The 16517-nt window shown below is 43.0% G+C and overlaps 1 protein-coding gene across 3 annotated transcripts; it reads right to left on the minus strand.

Moving 5' to 3' along the window:
• Positions 1-7115: 7115 nt before the first annotated feature.
• ADCYAP1 (adenylate cyclase activating polypeptide 1) lies at positions 7116-15468 on the minus strand. Of its 3 annotated transcripts, none has more exons than XM_033087933.1 (5): positions 14567-15468; positions 14135-14245; positions 11877-12008; positions 11319-11417; positions 7116-10259 (listed from the first exon to the last, which is right to left on the minus strand). In XM_033087933.1, exons 2-5 carry the CDS (start codon positions 14242-14244, stop codon positions 10070-10072), a joined length of 531 nt encoding a protein of 176 aa, XP_032943824.1. In that variant the 5' UTR covers position 14245; positions 14567-15468; the 3' UTR covers positions 7116-10069. The 3 variants fall into 3 exon arrangements, with proteins under 3 accessions (XP_032943824.1, XP_032943825.1, XP_032943823.1); XM_033087934.1 differs by lacking the exon at positions 14567-15468 and adding an exon at positions 14500-14522; XM_033087932.1 differs by having other exon boundaries at positions 7117-10259; positions 14581-15466.
• Between the last annotated feature and the right edge of the window lie 1049 nt (positions 15469-16517).

Consider the following 16517-nt stretch of genomic DNA (forward strand, 5'->3'; position numbering starts at 1 on the left):
CATTTGACAAGATACAACATCCTTTTATGATTAAAACACTTAATAAAATAGGTATAGAAGGAAAATACCTTAACATAATAAAGGCCATATATGACAAACCCTCAGCTAATCTCATAATTAATGGTGAAAAACTGAAGCCCTTTGCTCTACGTTCAGGAACACGGCAGGGCTGTCCGCTATCACCTCTGCTTTTCAACATAGTGTTGGAAGGCCTTGCCAGAGAAATCAGGAAAGAGAAGGAAATAAAAGGCATCCAAATTGGGAATGAAGAAGTTAAATTGTCACTCTTTGCAGATGACATGATACTATATATAGAAAACCCTAAAGACTCCACCAAAAAGCTATTAGAAACAATCAACGAATACAGTCAAGTTGCCGGCTACAAAACCAACGTACAAAAATCCATTGCATTCCTATATACTAACAATGAAATCTCAGAAAAAGAAATACAAAAAACAATTCCTTTTGCAATTGCAGCAAAAAGAATAAAATACCTAGGAATAAACTTAACCAAGGATGTGAAAGACCTGTATGCTGAAAACTGTACGACATTTTTAAAGAAATTGAAGAAGATACAAAGAAATAGAAAGACATTCCATGGTCATGGATGATTCTTCCGAATCAATATAGTTAAAATGGCCATATTACCAAAAGCAATATACAGCTTTAATGCAATCCCCATCAAAATCCCAATGGCATTTTTCAAAGAAGTAGAACAAAAAATCATCAGATTTGTTTGGAACCACAAAAGACCCCAAATAGCCAAAGCAATCTTAAGAAAAAAGAACAATACTGGAGGTATCACACTCCCTGACTTTAGCTTGTACTACAAGGCTACAATAATCAAAACAGCATGGTATTGGCAGAAAAACAGACACATAGACCAATGGAATAGAATTGAGAACCCAGAAATAAAACCACATAAATATGGACAGATAATTTTTGACAAGGAAGCCCAAAACGTACAATGGAGAAAAGACAGCCTCTTCAATAAATGGTGCTAGGAGAATTGGAAAGCCATGTGCAAAAGAATGAAACTAGACTACTATCTGTTACCATGTACAAAAATTAACTCAAAATGGATCAAAGACTTAAACATAAGACCTGAAACAATAAACTGCACAGAAGAAAACATAGGTACTAAACTTATGGACCTTGGGTTCAAAAAGCATTTTCTGAATTTGACTACAAAGGCAAGGGAAGTAAAAGCTAAAATAAATGAATGGGACTATATCAAACTAAAAAGCTTCTGCAGAGCAAAAGAAACGATCAACAAAGTAAAGAGGCAACAAACCGAATGGGAAAAGATTTTTGCAAACAACGCCACTGATAAGGGGCTAATATCCAAAATATATAAGGAACTCATACAACTCAACAACAACAACAAAAAAAATCCAATTAAAAAATGGGCAAAGGACCTGAATAGACATTTCTCCAAAGAGGACATACAAATGGCTAACAGACATATGAAAAAATGCTCAACATTACTAATCATCAGAGAAATGTAAATAAAAACCACAATGAGATATCACCTCACCCCAGTCAGAATAGCTATCATGAACAAGACAAATAGAATCAAATGTTGGAGAGGCTGTGGAGAAAAAGGAACCCTCATACACTGTTGGTGGGAATGCAGATTGGTGCAGCCGCTATGGAAGGCCGTGTGGAGGTTCCTCAAAAAATTACGAATAGAATTACCATATGACCCAGCAATCCCTCTCCTGGGTGTCTACCCAAAAAATCTGAAAACATTTATCCACAAAGACGTGTGCTCCAATGTTCATTGCAGCTTTATTTACAGTGGCCAAGACATGGAAACAACCAAAACGTCCTTTGATAGATGAATGGATAAAGAAGTTGTGGTATATATACACAATGGAATACTATTTGGCGGTAAGAAAAGATGAAATAGGACCATTTGCGACAACATGGATGGATCTTGAGATTATAATGCTAAGCGAAATTAAGTCAGACAGAAAAAGTCGAGAACCATATCATTTCATTGATATGTGGTATGTAAAACTGAAAACAACAAAAGAACAAGACCAACAAATAAACAAAAACTCACAGGTATAGATAATAGTTTAGTGGTTACCAGAGGGGAAAGGGGAAGAGGGGCTCTAGAAGAGGGTAAATGCGGTCAAATATATGGTGATGGAAGGAGAACTGACTCTGGGTTGTGAACACATCACGTGAGATATAGATGATGTATCACAGAATTGTACACCTGAAATCTATGTAACTTTACTAACAATTGTCACCCCAATAAACTTTAATTTTAAAAAAATCAAATCCAAGAGTTTTCTAATAGCCCTCAGTAACCAGGAGAAAACACATGGTTGGTTTGATACAAGTTTGAGAAGTGTTCAGGTGAGTTTGGCAAAAATAGTTAGGGAATGAAAGCATTTGGGGGCCTGGAGAACACCATTAAACTGATCCAACATGAGTTAGAAAATAGTGAAGGAAGAAAGTGGCAAGTTGACTGGGAAAATGGAGGACAGGGCATCAGAAGACTGGGATGAGTCTCCATTGAGTTTTATCTTTTCTTAAGACTTTTTTTTTTAGAGCAGGTTTAGGTTTACAACACAATTGAAAGAAAGGTACAGAGATTTCCCATATACCTCCTACTCCACACATTCATAGCCTCCCCCATTATCAACATCATTCACCAGAATGGTACAAGGATGAATCTACATTGACACATCATAATGTCCCAAAGTCCATAGTTTACCTTAGGGTTCAGTCTTGGGTACAAGGGCACAAGTTGACCCTTGAACACCATGGTGTGGTGGAGGACGTGGGGAGCAGAGGGAGTGGTGTTAGTTGCATCAGCCAAAAAATCTGAATATAATTTTTGACTCTACAGTCAGACCTTGGCATCTGCAGATTCACCAACTGCAAATCGAAAACAGTACTTTCTATCCTCAGATGGGAATCCACAGTTGTGAAACTGCAGTTGGGAATGCAAAAATATTGTTTGCAGTCCAGGTTGGTTGATTCTGCAAATTCAATTCCTGCCTATACGAAGGACCAACTGTACTGAAAAAAAAAATCCACATATAAGTGGACCCGTGCAGTTCAAATCTGTGTTATTCAAGGGTCAACAGTATATGGGCTTGGACAAAAGTATATTATTATAAAATACAGAGTATTTTCACTGCCCTAAATATCCCGTGCTCTGCTTATTCAGCTCTCTCCTTCTCTCTCTTCCCTCTCCACCCCTGACAACCACTGATCTTTTCACTATGTCCATAGTTTTGCCTTTTCCACTATATCATATAATTCTAATAATATAGTATATAGTGTTTTCAGATTGGCTCCCTTCACTTAGTAATATGCATTTAAGTGTCCTCCATGTCTTTTCGTGGCTTACTAACTCATTTCTTTTTAATGCTAAGTAATATTCCATAGTCTGATGTCTCACAGTTTATTTACCTATTTACCTACTGAAGGACATCTTGTTTGCTCCCAAGTTTTGGCAGTTGTGAATAAAGCTGCTCTAAATATCGGTGTGCAGGATTTTTGTGTGAACATGTTTTCAACTCCTTTGGATAAATTCCAAGGAGCCTGATTGCTGGATCATATGGTAAGAGTATGTTTAGTTGTATAAGCAACCACCAAACTGTCTTCCAGAGTGGCTCTCTATTGAGTTTTACCACAAGTTCCATAGGGGTAAGGAAGGGTAGAATTTCAACAACAAAAAAAATTTTCAGAGCAGAGCATTTCCAGCCACTAGTGGTTCAAACAATAGCATAGTTGATGGCAAAAGATGGTCAGGGCTCCTCAAAGGATATTTCTTACCACAGTTAAAAGCAGTTACAAGGGTTCACTTCTAGATGTTTTGTAATATTTAAATATTAAAACGTTAAAATAAAATTTTAGTAGGAAATGTGAAGTCTTTGTAACACTGGGGCACTGGAACTTGTAACACTCACTGTTCACCAGAACCTTTGCAGACCAGTCTTAATACTGTCTTCTGTGTTCTAAAGAAAAGATACCTACCCTGTTTCCCTGAAAATAAGACCTAGCTGGACAATCAGCTCTAATGCATCTTTTGGAGCAAAAATTAATATAAGACCCAGTATTATATTATATAAGATCCGGTCTTATATTATAGTAAAATAAGACCGGGTCTTATATTAATTTTTGCTCCAAAAGATGCATTACAGCTGATTGTCCGGCTAGGTCTTATTTTTGGGGAAACACGGTAACCGGTTTGAATCAGGTTTTCCATTACTCACAACACAGGTCTTAACCAACATTACAAACAACAAACACAAAAACTGGCGTAAGCAATGAAGGGAATTTATTGACTTATTTAACAAAAATTCCAAAAGTTCCGGCTTCAGGATTCCTTTGATTCAGAGTTCAATGATGTTCTTAAGGACATGTTTCTTCCTGTTGATCCTGTCTGTCTTTCATAATATCAGTTCCACGGTGAGGCTGGCTTTTTATATAGTGTGTTACATTATACATCACCATTCAGAAGGAAAGAAAGAACTTCCCCAGACACTTCCAGAAAAAGAAAAAAAATCTTCTCTAATCCCGCTATCCTAAAATGGATCACATGTCAAGCCTCAACTGTGGTCAGGCAGTGCAATTATTATTCTGATTATTATCTAGAAGTGGAGTTAACATCCTATAAAAGCCATGTCCTGCATGAGGGACATGTTGTCAAGAGAGCAAAACTCAGGATATTTAACAAGAGAAGGGGAAAATGCACAAATAAACATCATACTATTTTCTTTTTGGTTTATAGATAATATCCCTCCTTGAATTAGGTTTCTATAATACGTAGCAAAGATACAGCTGAGAAAATAAACTTAGACCAGATGACATCACCTACTATAATGTTCCATTATTGTTAAAAAATATTTTCATTCTGTCCTTTTTCCTGTCTATGAACTCGTGTTTCAAATTACATTTCTGTTGATGGGAGAAGTTTCTTTGGCAGCTGCAGATAACTGCTCTGTAAATTATCACTTTGAGGGCAATCCAGCTCCCAGTCTACATCTCAAGAAATCCTTTTTCCTTTATTCTAGGAAAAGGTATTAGTATCTTGAGGCATAAGGTGAATTCTCTTTAGTTTGAAAATACAATCCTTTACCAGAGTGAAAAACTAAAGGCCTAGTGGCTTGAATCTGTTGCAGCCTTTTGCCTACATGTGAATTTAAAGTTCATTTTATCTTATGGCAGAAACCCACCTAATTAATTTGGCATTCTTTTCTATGTAGCTTTTCCTGGAAGGAGATCTAGTTTGATTTATGATGCATACCTAATTAATAAGTTAATTTCACTTCCTATATATGCTTTGTAGCTGTCCTGTAAGGGAGAAATGTCATAGTGAATTGTGCAAGTCCTCTGGTTATTTCAATCATTCAAGAGAGATATTCATTATGTTCCCAGAAGTGTGTTGGGCATTAAAGTGCAATGTATCATCTATGCCCTTCACGAGGTCATCGAGCTGGGGAGACGGGCCCTGCACTTTCGAAACAGTTAAGGACAGGCAGAGTGAAATTAAAGATCACACGACACAGTGCTACAGAGAGTAAGGGTCACAACAAAGGAGTACAAGGACGGTGGTGGGGGAATGAAGATGTGGTTACTCTGAGAGACTGAGGAAGGTGGGCTTGACTTGGACTTTATAGAATATTTAGATTAGGAAGGTAGAGAAAGGATATTCTGGGCATGGAGGGATTGTTGAAAGACAAAAGATGAAAAGAAGCATTTGAGTTTGAAAGACTGATAAGAACCTCTCCTAAAGAAGGAGGATCCATGTTGGGTAACATTTGGCAGGAAAGACTAGCTACAAAATGAGTCCAAAGTATGGAGAACTTTGAACCCTGTGACAGTGGAGGCTACCCTGGAACATCTGCTGAGAGGGATATTATAAGGAACTAAAACTACCTGGTAGAAGGGAGAGTGGCCAATAGCAGGCTGACCAGTTACAAACCAATGTAGGAAGCCAGTGGTGAGGCCACGGACAATAGCAAGAGGAACAAGCATCTCCATTCTTCAAAGAAGGGTTACAATGAAATGGAAGAACTCAGACTTAACCTTGTTTCCCAGTCTTGTAACAGTGTCAACAGTAGGGTCGAGTTTGAAGTCATAGCAGGGCACCAAGTGAAATCATCTTGTAAAAAGAAGTTGGGGGACACACTCAAGCCAAATTTTAATATAACGCAATTGGAAGCGGACTTCTGGATCTGCAGAATTACTGCCAACTGTATACTTTATATATATGTATATATATATACTGTATACTTTATTTATATATATATGTATATATATATATGGTGTATGGTAAATGGAAAAATTCAAGATAAATCTTTTTGGTTGGGCTAATGACTTATCCAGAAAGTAGAGATAAGCCCCAGACTAGGCTGACTTTAAGTGAAATTCATGTATATAGCAACTTGCTGTTCTGTTATGAAGGATAACTCAAAAGAGTGTGTGTGTGTGTGTGTGTGTGTGTGTGTGTGTCCATGGGGACGATGTTTAAAGATGAAAAAGAAAACTTCATATCTATTAAGATCCAATGTAAATATGAATTATACTGTATTTTTTTTTAATTTACTACAAATGGGATTTCTAGATCCAAAGCTCCTCCCTATACGATTCTGGGTCTTAAATACTGAGCTCAGTTCTGAAGAGTTTTTTACTCTTTGTTGATGTTTTTATCTTTGCTGGTCCTTTAGTACTATTGTGACATATTTATTGATTTATTAATTGACTGCATTAATTTTAAGATGAAAATCTGGCGATTTAAATTAAATGGTATGTGATTTGTTATAAGTGACTTTCAATACATTTTTTTAACCCAGAAATCATCAAGGGTTTCAAAAATAAACACCACTGAAAATTTTATGGAAGTTTCACATGAAGGCTTTGCTTTAAAGTTTGTTAATATGAATTAATAAAACAAATAATTCATAAATAACTTCCCACATTTTGTCTTAGGCTTCAAAGTACATTTTCTTTTAAAGGTATTTAATTAACTCTCTGCTCACTCATGTTCTTCTTCCTTTTACCCAAAGTATTTTAATCAGAAATAGTTGTCTGTTTATCTCTAAACATATTTTAAAACCTCCAAAACTGATTATTTAAATCATTTTTATACAGAATTTTATCAAGACCAATTTAGTCTGCAGAGTTACTTGTAAAAAAAAAAAAACAATGTTAGATTGATATTTTAGAAACGTAACTAATACCCAGGTACTGTGTCCCACCTCTGGATAGTAATTCTGAATGTTGAGCAATGTATATACACAGTAGAGGATAGAGATTCATCTAAATTGTGCATCCTATAAATGTTAAAACATCAGTGCCTATTTATGAGCTGAATACCTTCTTAGGCATCTCCGTCTGAGTAGCTACTTTAAATTTTTAGTTGGCTCCAGTATCCCATCAAGCAGATATTAAAGTACATTTATAAAAATACATGGATGCTTAGATAGATATACCAGACATAAAAATTCTTATGGTTGCTAAAGAAAATATAATAGTTTAAGAGATTTTAAGGTAGTTATTTCCTCATATCTTTTTTTCTCCAAACATTAGACGAAGGTGCATTGTTTACAAAAATTTATTCATACAAATTTTACACACTTTAATAACAGTTATCAAAGTCCTAGTTATAGATATCATGTGTGTAATAATACTTGGTTAAGATGTTTTTATAATCAGTTGCACACAAAATAAGAGCTTCAAGACTATCATCTACCTAAATTATCACTACATCATAAATCTGCTCCAGGTTAGTAAGGCTCTTGGCATTTCTAAAAAGTATACAAAAGATTAAACTGGGTGATCACTGTAAATGCTTGCAACTAGCCACGGGAACACTAAATTAGACTTCATAAATAAAGGTTAACTAGAGCCCTATTTCACCACTAACAGCTGACACAAATACAGAAAACTCTGCCCATTATCCAAGAAACAAATAATTAAGACTAAAATGCAAGCCGATGTGTTGCAGCATTGTAGGGCCACTAAATAGCCATCTGTGATTCGTGGCGATTTAAAAGGCGAAGAAAGGCACTAAAGCTGCAAACTGTGTCCCATGTCACATTGCCTGAGGAGACTGCAGAATTAAAGAAAGACTGATCCCGTACACAGGACTCAGGCATAGATCGAATGCCTCTGTGCTTTCACTGTTTGCAATGTGATCTCCTGGCAGCATCCATCCCGCCTGGGAATGCAAATCCAATTCTGTTTTCTTTGATTTATGACTTCATACCGATCAAATCCGTAAAGGAAAAGGAAAGGTCGTTTAAACTTACAAGCCAATGTTTAATCTTTTCTTGTTCTTCTTTTTCTTCTTCTTTTTTTTTTTTCAAAATAATTTGTGCCTGAAATTTGGGAGTTTGGCTGGTTTGCCTGTTGTTGCTTGATCTGATTGCTGGGTGAAGGTTCTTTTGTTTATAGAGATTACTCAATATATTCAAGGAATTAATAGGAAACAGATAGACATGCTTTCTGTAGCCAAGAAAGGATACAAAGGAAGGTTCTCAGTGTCGGTTGGAGCTTGCTTACCTTATTCTTGACCACAAATATAAGATAGTACTCATACATATGAAGACGAGGTTTAAATGATTTATCAGTTAGTAAACTGAGCAACATGTGAACACTACACATTCTAATATGACAAAGGTTGGTTTTATGAAATAAATTTTACTAAGCAATAAGCCATAATGTAGAAAAATACATTTTACCTACAAACTCAATAAACAAGAAACAAAAGGTTCATATTTAGTGCATAATTACTTAGTGGTAACTACACAGGGTTCCTAAACTTTACAATAAGTGCTTGCATCAAACAACAACAACAAAAGGTAACCGCATTCACAAGTTTAAGAGAGTGAATGAAAAATGGTAAACAGTACTTAAACAGTGCAAGAGGGTTGAAAGGAGGGGTTTTCAGAAAAACCACAAAAGAAAAGGGTGGCTCCTACAGAGCAGGGTTCAAAGGGAAGGATCCTGGCCATTTCACAAAATAAGAAGCATGGACAGCACTGGAGAAAAACACATTGTACTTTGCATCTATTTCCAATACCCAGCGCCCAAAGTCAGTCAGGCTGGGGACCTAAGGTGGGGACTCGGCTTACCCTCAGTGTTCCAGACCTAGGGCAGCCCCAAAGTAGTCCCTCTCCGGGGTCCTCCACCTACTGCCCTATGCTCTGCCTCTTCCAATAAACCTACACTTCTTTCACTTTGTTCCAATAGCCCTAAACCTTGAGATATTGGGTTTCCTGAAAGTACAGAAAAGGGAGCTTCCTAACCTTCCAAACCTCCCTTCTCTGTACAATCCCCCAATTCTTCCCCAGGGAGTGGTATGAATTCTGGGGAGAAGCACAATTTAAATCGAGCTGTTGTTTTATCAGGAGAATGTCCTTCTGGGCTGAGAGTCTGAAGAGACACCAATACACATAAAAGTAGGATTAAAGAAAGCAGAAGTATTAGAATTGTCACCCAGCGAGGGGGACAGTGCCTAGTTGAGTTGGGCTGGGATTGAAGCAGCCTGCCCTAGAGACTCACTGGAAAAGAATGCCATACAGCAATTATCCCAAAGCATTACCTCAAAATCTCCCTGGAGCAGGGCATCATTGTTTATGTACAGTAGCAAATGGTCGGTATTAATATCTTCAGGTCTGTCGTGGATAAAAATACTATCCTTTTAATTCTGGTTTACAAAAATAGGAGTAATATTCAAAACAATGATTGTCTATTTTTCTATTTATTTTATATAAAAACATAAACAGCTCAGGCAAATTTTCAATCCTTGTGCACATTTTATATGAACTGCTCTCTATTATACTTATATATATTCCTAAATATATATATTTATAATATATATCAGTAATTGGTCCACAAAGTATATCTGTGCATTCTCTAGTGCTTTGTAAAAAGAAAAACTATTATTATCAAAATATTCATTTAATGGCTTTACTTCATACATAAATACATGTTTGAATGGAACACATGAGCGATGACTGTTCAGTTAGTTAGGAACATGACTGACTTTTCATTGTGTCAGGGTTGTATACACAGGGTAGCCGGTAACTCATCGCTACAAATACGCTATTCGGCGTCCTTTGTTTTTAACCCTTTGTTTATACCTTTTCCCTAGGACGGCCGCCAAGTATTTCTTGACAGCCATTTGTTTCCGATAGCGGCTGTAGCTGTCCGTGAAGATTCCGTCCGAGTGGCGCTTGGAGAGCGGCTCTGAGTCATCCTCCCCGCCGTCACCTAGGTTCCCACTGCAAGGAAAGGGGTCGGGAAGAGGGTTGCAGGGCGGGAGACACAGATTCAATAGCCGCGGGGAGCAGGCCGGCCCCACCCCACTCGGGAGCCTGCGTACCGCGCCGCCTTCCTCTGTGGGTAAGAGCCGGAGGGAGGGCTGCGACGGAAACTCCTCACCCCTCTCTCCCCACCGAGGATTTCTCGGTCCTTACAGAGGCACCCAGGATGAGGTCAGGGCCAAGGGCACACAATTTAAGCCTAACCTGGCCCCATGGGACATGACCATCCCATCTGCGCGTTTGCCCTGAATTGTCCTCACTGTTCTTCTCCCCCTCACGTACAGAGAAAATAACCAAAGAGCCCTAAATGCCACTCTGGCTGCTGCTGTGGAGTTTACAACGACCCCGTAATTCCTAGTCAGACGCGAGCACTCCTCTCCTTCCGCACGCTAAGTTGAAAAACGTGATAATAATACAAGTCGACAGGCTGTAGGCAATATTTTTCATCGCATGAATAATTCATGGCAAAAAAAATGTAATCTGTTTTCCCGTGGGCTTTATTAAAATGTTGCCTTCTGCTGAGAGAGTCTCCACGCAAGCTCTGTGCTATGGGTTCGTCTGGCACGAGCAAAACCTCTTTTCCTAAGAGTCCAAATTTGAGGATTGGTTGGCTTCAATTAGTAAAAGAAATGTTTAAAAAAAGATCAAACTTGGAAGAAATTATAGCAAATCGTCATGCGAAGTTTGAAGGTTTTTGAATGACTGAGGGATTTGTTTGATTTCTTTTTTCTTATTCAAAACGGATCAAACTCCCCAGTTTTCCTGCGCTCCCCTTTCTGTCCCCGGATCTCCAGCTCTCTTCGCCAAACTTCAGGGGCCGCCTGGGAATCTTCACCCGAGGCCGGGGGCTGGCTTCGCAAACCCCGCAGCGCAGACGCACCCTCGACCCACGTGCACGCAAGGACGTAGGAGCCGCGCCACCCGCCCCGCGTGTGCTCCGCACTGACATCCACCCCAGCGGGCGCGCGCCCGCGCGCGCGCCGTCACGCACCGGTTAACTCTTTCGCAAACTCTTACCCCACGCCCTTGGCCACGAGCGTTTGCAGGTATTTCCTGGCAGACAGCTGGTCGAGCACTTTGCGGTAGGCCTTGTTAAGGATCCCGTGGGCGACATCTCTAACGGGGAAGCAAAGCGCGCCTAGTGTCACTGACTCTGTCCCCAAAGAGCCGCCACAGCCCCCACCCCACCCCACGCTGGGCACTCAGAGAGGCTGATGGGAAACACCCAGAAGCCCAGAACTCGGGGATAACTCTCTTGAGATGTTCCCGTGAGTGACTGCCAGGAACGGAAGTTCCTCCTGCAACTCTGGTGGTAGGTGTGGAGTCTGGACGCTCCATCGGCGCGGCGCGCGCTCACTAGTACCACTCCTTGACCACTGACCTTTAGGTCACCACGCGGCCCTCCTGTCCACACAGACATACCCGCTACTAACTTTCTGTCGCTGTCGTGGGAACCAGCCATGGGAGAAAAGAGCCTTGAGGGCTTTTATGAAAAAGAACCTGCTGGGCGGGACACTACCCTGCCCCTCCCACCACCTCAGTCCCGGGGCCGCGCAGAAACCGCGCGGCTTGTACCTCTTCTCCGTGGGGTAATACAGCGCGTAGGCGTCGCGCAGCGCGGAGGCGGGGCTCCCTACGCCTGGCGGGTCGGAGTCGTACAAGTCCGGCAGCGGGTTTCCGTCCTCGTCGTAAACTTCGTCCTCTGGCCTGCAATGGTAGCCGGGACAGAAGGAGTGGTCAGTCCAAGTCCCTCCCTAGCTCTGCCAGGACCCAGAGAAATGGGCTTGCACTGATTTTCCTTTCTAAAGGTTCCCTACGGAGACCTGCCTCTTCTTCCCGGACAGGGGTAGGGATAGAGGTAACGAGGAAGAAACTACATCCAAGTGAAATCCTACCCCGCGAGGCGGCTCTCCCACCCCTCCTTTCGCGGGTGACGGGTCGCCCAGCAGGGCCGCGGCCTCAACAAGTACTGGGTAGCCGAAGCGTCTCCGCCGAACACACACACCTGGCCACCAAAAAGGCCCGCCCCGCTCCCGGCTTGGCGCCCGAGCTTCCCCGCGCAAGAAGCAACGGGCGGGGACGAGAAAGACTCTATGAGTCGAGGCGCTGGCCCACACGAAGACCTGGTGGGGGAGACCAGGAGCGAAACAGAGAAGGTGGATGGATGGGGTGTGCGGCGGCCAACTTCAGCAGCCACCTCCCCCTCCCCCCACGAAGCCTCTGAGCCCAGGGGAGCCCTTCCCAGCACAGATGTAGGTCACGGAGAACCACCGTCTATTTTGGGCGGGAGAGGATCTGGCAGGAACATGAATAATAGATGCCCCTAAACTTAGTGGGTTTGGCAGCGCTTCATTCTGTGGCGTGTCCGCGCCCTCCGTTGCCTCTCGCCCGGGGAAAAAACCAGGCACACGGGACTTTAAAAAATAGCTAGGGGTGAAATAGAGTTTTTAAGTCCGCTACATAAATCCCGCTAATCTGTTAGCGATGGCAAGGCTAGGAGACTGCATCTCAACCCCGGGAATCAGGGAAAGAGTCAGCGGAGGCCAGCAGGAGCGCAGCGGCCTCCCAGCCGCCCTTGCCTAGCGCCTGTGTCCTAGATATAGGACGGGGAGAGGTGGGTTAAAACACAAGAACTCCTCGCTTTAGGCCGCCGGAGAGACTCGGAAAGTGGCCAGGACAAGTCGCGCTCTTTAGGAGGGATTAGAGAGACATTTCGTTACTCCGCTCGCCTTTTCTCCATCCCTGGAGAGAGGTAAAGGCTAGCACATCCTTTCGCCGGCCCCAAAGGCAGCCTTTCCCAGGCGACGCGCCTCTGCCCGGCTGACCCGCGTCCCCGGGTCTCTCTGGCCACTTCCAACCCTGCCCTGTACCCAGATGCTGGCGTCCTAATGCTGAAGCCAGAACCCGTCTCTCGAGCCATATCAATGGTCAGCGGCCCCTAAGGCGCGTTCTTGGGTGCGGCTCGGAGAAGCAGCTTTGCAGGCGGAACTCCCGCTCCTCGTTGTCTGGAGCCGGGTGTGCTGCGGGTTGAGGAGGCAGTGCTGCAAAGCTAGCTCCCACTCTCCGTCTGACCCGCCAGGGACTCGGGCTGAGGCAAGGAACCTGACCGATGAGAAACCAGACTAAGAAAAACCCCAGGGTAACTCCGCCTGGGGCGGACAGGGCTGTCCTGGTCCTGCCTGACTGCTTGCTTTCTCTTCCTCCTTGCATCCATTTCTCCTCCTCCCTCTCAGACTCATTCTTGTTTTTTTTTCTCTCAAATAGCTTTTCCTCAACCATACCCAACCAACACTCCTCCCCAGGACAGACTGAGTCTCAAAATACAGTTGGAAAACGTTATCATTGGAGAGAAAGGTCTTCCAGGGAAAAGAATTTGAATTGAGGTGAGGGAGACCCCTCCGCGACAGTCCAGAACAAGCTGTAACAAAGCAAAGTCCCTGGGAGCATAACGCTCAACCCCCCAACCTGGCTCTGGGAGCCAAAGTTCTAACTCCTGCTGAGAATAGGGAAAAGAAGTCAAGCTCCGGGCCCTGCCCTGCCCCCCTCCCGCGGGCGGGGCTGGAGGAGGGTAGGTTTCTCCAACCCGCTGAAGCGCACTCGCTCCACCGGGGCCCCTAAGCAGCCGCTGGCTCAGAGAAGGACGCCGAGGCGAAGTGGAGCCTGCCCGGCCCTCAGACTGAGCCGGGGCCAGGGTCCCGCGGCCCGACCCAAGCTGGCGGCGGCGCTCTGGGGAGCATGGGGAGATTGTCGTAGTCGGAACTGAGGAACTGCAGGAGGACGACCTGGGGAAGGGAAGCCCCAGCCTCAGTTCAGCCCGCGTGGCCAACACCTACCTGATCCCAGGGAACCGGAGCCCAGCCGCGGCAGGTGAGCAGTAGACGCTGCTGTGCATTATTATCCCGTAGACCAGCAGGGCTAGCCTTGCTCCGCTACACATGGTCATTCTGCGCAGGACGGGAAAGAGGGCACACAGTCGTCAGAACGCCCCTGGCCTTCCACGCGCCAACCCCAAGAAACTCCCGGAGCTGAGGGAGGAACAGAACAAAGCTCCTGCTCCCCGTGTTGAATACCGTTTAGTGACAGACCTCGCACACCCAGCCACGTCCCTCTCGCTATACGTAGTTAGAAAATATATATATGTATATACCGAGTGCCCAATAACTCGCCAGACCTGGTACGAAGGAAAGCTAACTCGTACCCTCATGCTGGCGAAAGAATCAGCAGTCAGGTGAGCCGTTTGCTTTGGTAAGAATTTTCCCCCTTACCATTCAACTCTTACCGCCGCTAGGAGAGGATTTGTTGCCAAGTAGGACGGCGGGCAAAGGGCTCCTCCAAGTTTCTGCGCTGGAGTCACAACCCAAAAGGCATCACCGTCTGGTGTTAGTGCCTGAGGAGAAGCCGCAGGAACGAGCAGGAGCAGCAGGAGGAGCTGGAGGACTTGTTTGCTGAGGCCAGTATTCTGTTCAAAAGTTTGTAGACGCAAAGACTAGGAGAGAGCGTGACACCCGAGAGAAGGGGGCGAAGAGAGAGATGTAGAAGGAAGAAAGAGTAGGCAATGTGCTAAAGTGGGGAGTGGCGGACAAAGTGGCCTAAGTCCACCGGGAGAAAGTAGTAAGTGATTAAGGAAAAGAGGAAAAGTCAAAGAAGGAGAGGAAGGAAGGAGAGAGGGCCGAGGTCCAGCTGGCGTCTGTGGGAACCGCCCGGTCAGACAGCTGTGCAAGTCGGCAGCGCCTTCTCTGTTCTGAGGTCCTTCTGGCTGCGTCTGAAGCTTCGGCTTCTTCTGCTGCTGCCTATGGGTACAGAGGTGACCGGCCCTCTGCTCCTGTTTATATGTGCAGTTAGCAGAAACCTATCCGAACATGGTTTTAGAAGAGCCTTCTTTGTCAACATCTGTCTGCCTATGGCCTTTAAGTACAGAATATTTTGTTGCACTGTTGCGCTCCGATTTTTATTCATGAAATGACTTCCTTTTTTTTTTTCTCAGTCACGTAATGATCGGGTATCAGAAAAAGACGTCAGCATCCTAGTCCCTCAAGGAACATATTAACTATTCTGTGCTGTCCTCTTAGATGATAAGATCCGGAGTCATCCACTTCTCATAAACACCTTTCACTCATACAATCCAATTTGTAAGAAGTCCAATTATTTTGATGGTTTTCAATTTTACCCATTTCTCAAAGATCGGTAAAGAAGTCAGAGAATTTTGAGTATGGTAAAAGTCATGTTTTTAACTATATCCGTATTATTTCTCTTTACTTTTCAACAAGCCCCAGCAATGAGAGCTCTAGTCTCTGGAATTAAGCACCATCAAGCTCTCCTATTAATAAATTTAATTTAGATCACCTAATTTCTTACGTATGTTCTTTCAGATAGACAATTAAATGTGGAAGTCATTTTGTTTTTAAAGAGAAGTCGTGGAGGATTATCAGTAAATTGCTAATGAGTCTGGCTGTCATTGACAGTCTGGCTATGAGTAGATTGATTTAGAGTTAAAACGTAAGCCCAGAGTATGGCCTGTGGAGCTCTCCAGACTCTGAGTGCTGAACCTGTTTGGTCGCAGATGCTACAAACATTGAAAATTGCCCGATTCAATTTTTCACCAGAGCCTCTAAATCTCAGGATTTGGCAGTGGTGCCATTAATGGGGCAATTTATTGCACAAGTCACCCCACTGTTCAGATATGTTGCCCCTTGCAGTGTTCATGAATGCTCTTAAAGCTGAAAAGCGTCCAGCCCATCTAGATTTCAATAAAGAGCATTCTATGTCTCCCATTAGTCCTGGATTTTGGAACTCTAGATGACCTATTTGGACACCTTCACACTTTCTGTGGATTTTACTGATTTGAAAAATTGAAACAAATTGTGCTTTCCACAAAAATTTAAATTTTAAGAACTTTGGAGTGAGAAATGTGTTTCCCCCTTTATTTCCAATTTGAGCTTTACTTAGGAAAATACAGACACACTGGGAAAGCATGAGGATTCCCAGTACAAGTTCACTTGCTGAGGGTTTCTAACAGGAATCCCTCTATTGGGAACAGTTAAATTTTTTTTTTAACTGAAAATGATGTGGGAAGAGGAAAGCTATAAGGGAAGACCACATCCACCCAGAGGCTTCCAAGTCCCGGGGGAATTTAAGAAGATTTATAAATCTCTACTCCGGTAAAAGAACTCACTCGGGTCTATTTCTTTCAAAAAGGAAATAGAGTCATCGATAACC

The sequence above is a fragment of the Rhinolophus ferrumequinum genome, chromosome 19, assembly GCF_004115265.2.
Source record: "Rhinolophus ferrumequinum isolate MPI-CBG mRhiFer1 chromosome 19, mRhiFer1_v1.p, whole genome shotgun sequence".
Taxonomy (NCBI): Eukaryota; Metazoa; Chordata; class Mammalia; order Chiroptera; family Rhinolophidae; genus Rhinolophus; species Rhinolophus ferrumequinum.

Coding starts and splice junctions, on each gene's coding strand:
- ADCYAP1 (XM_033087933.1), bottom strand. CDS start 14,244: ATGACCATGTGTAGCGGAGCAAGGCTAGCCCTGCTGGTCTACGGGATA. Junction 11,418..11,876: donor TATTACCCCACGGAGAAGAG/GTACAAGCCGCG, acceptor CTTCCCCGTTAG/AGATGTCGCCCACGGGATCC. Junction 10,260..11,318: donor CTCGTGGCCAAGGGCGTGGG/GTAAGAGTTTGC, acceptor CTTTCCTTGCAG/TGGGAACCTAGGTGACGGCG.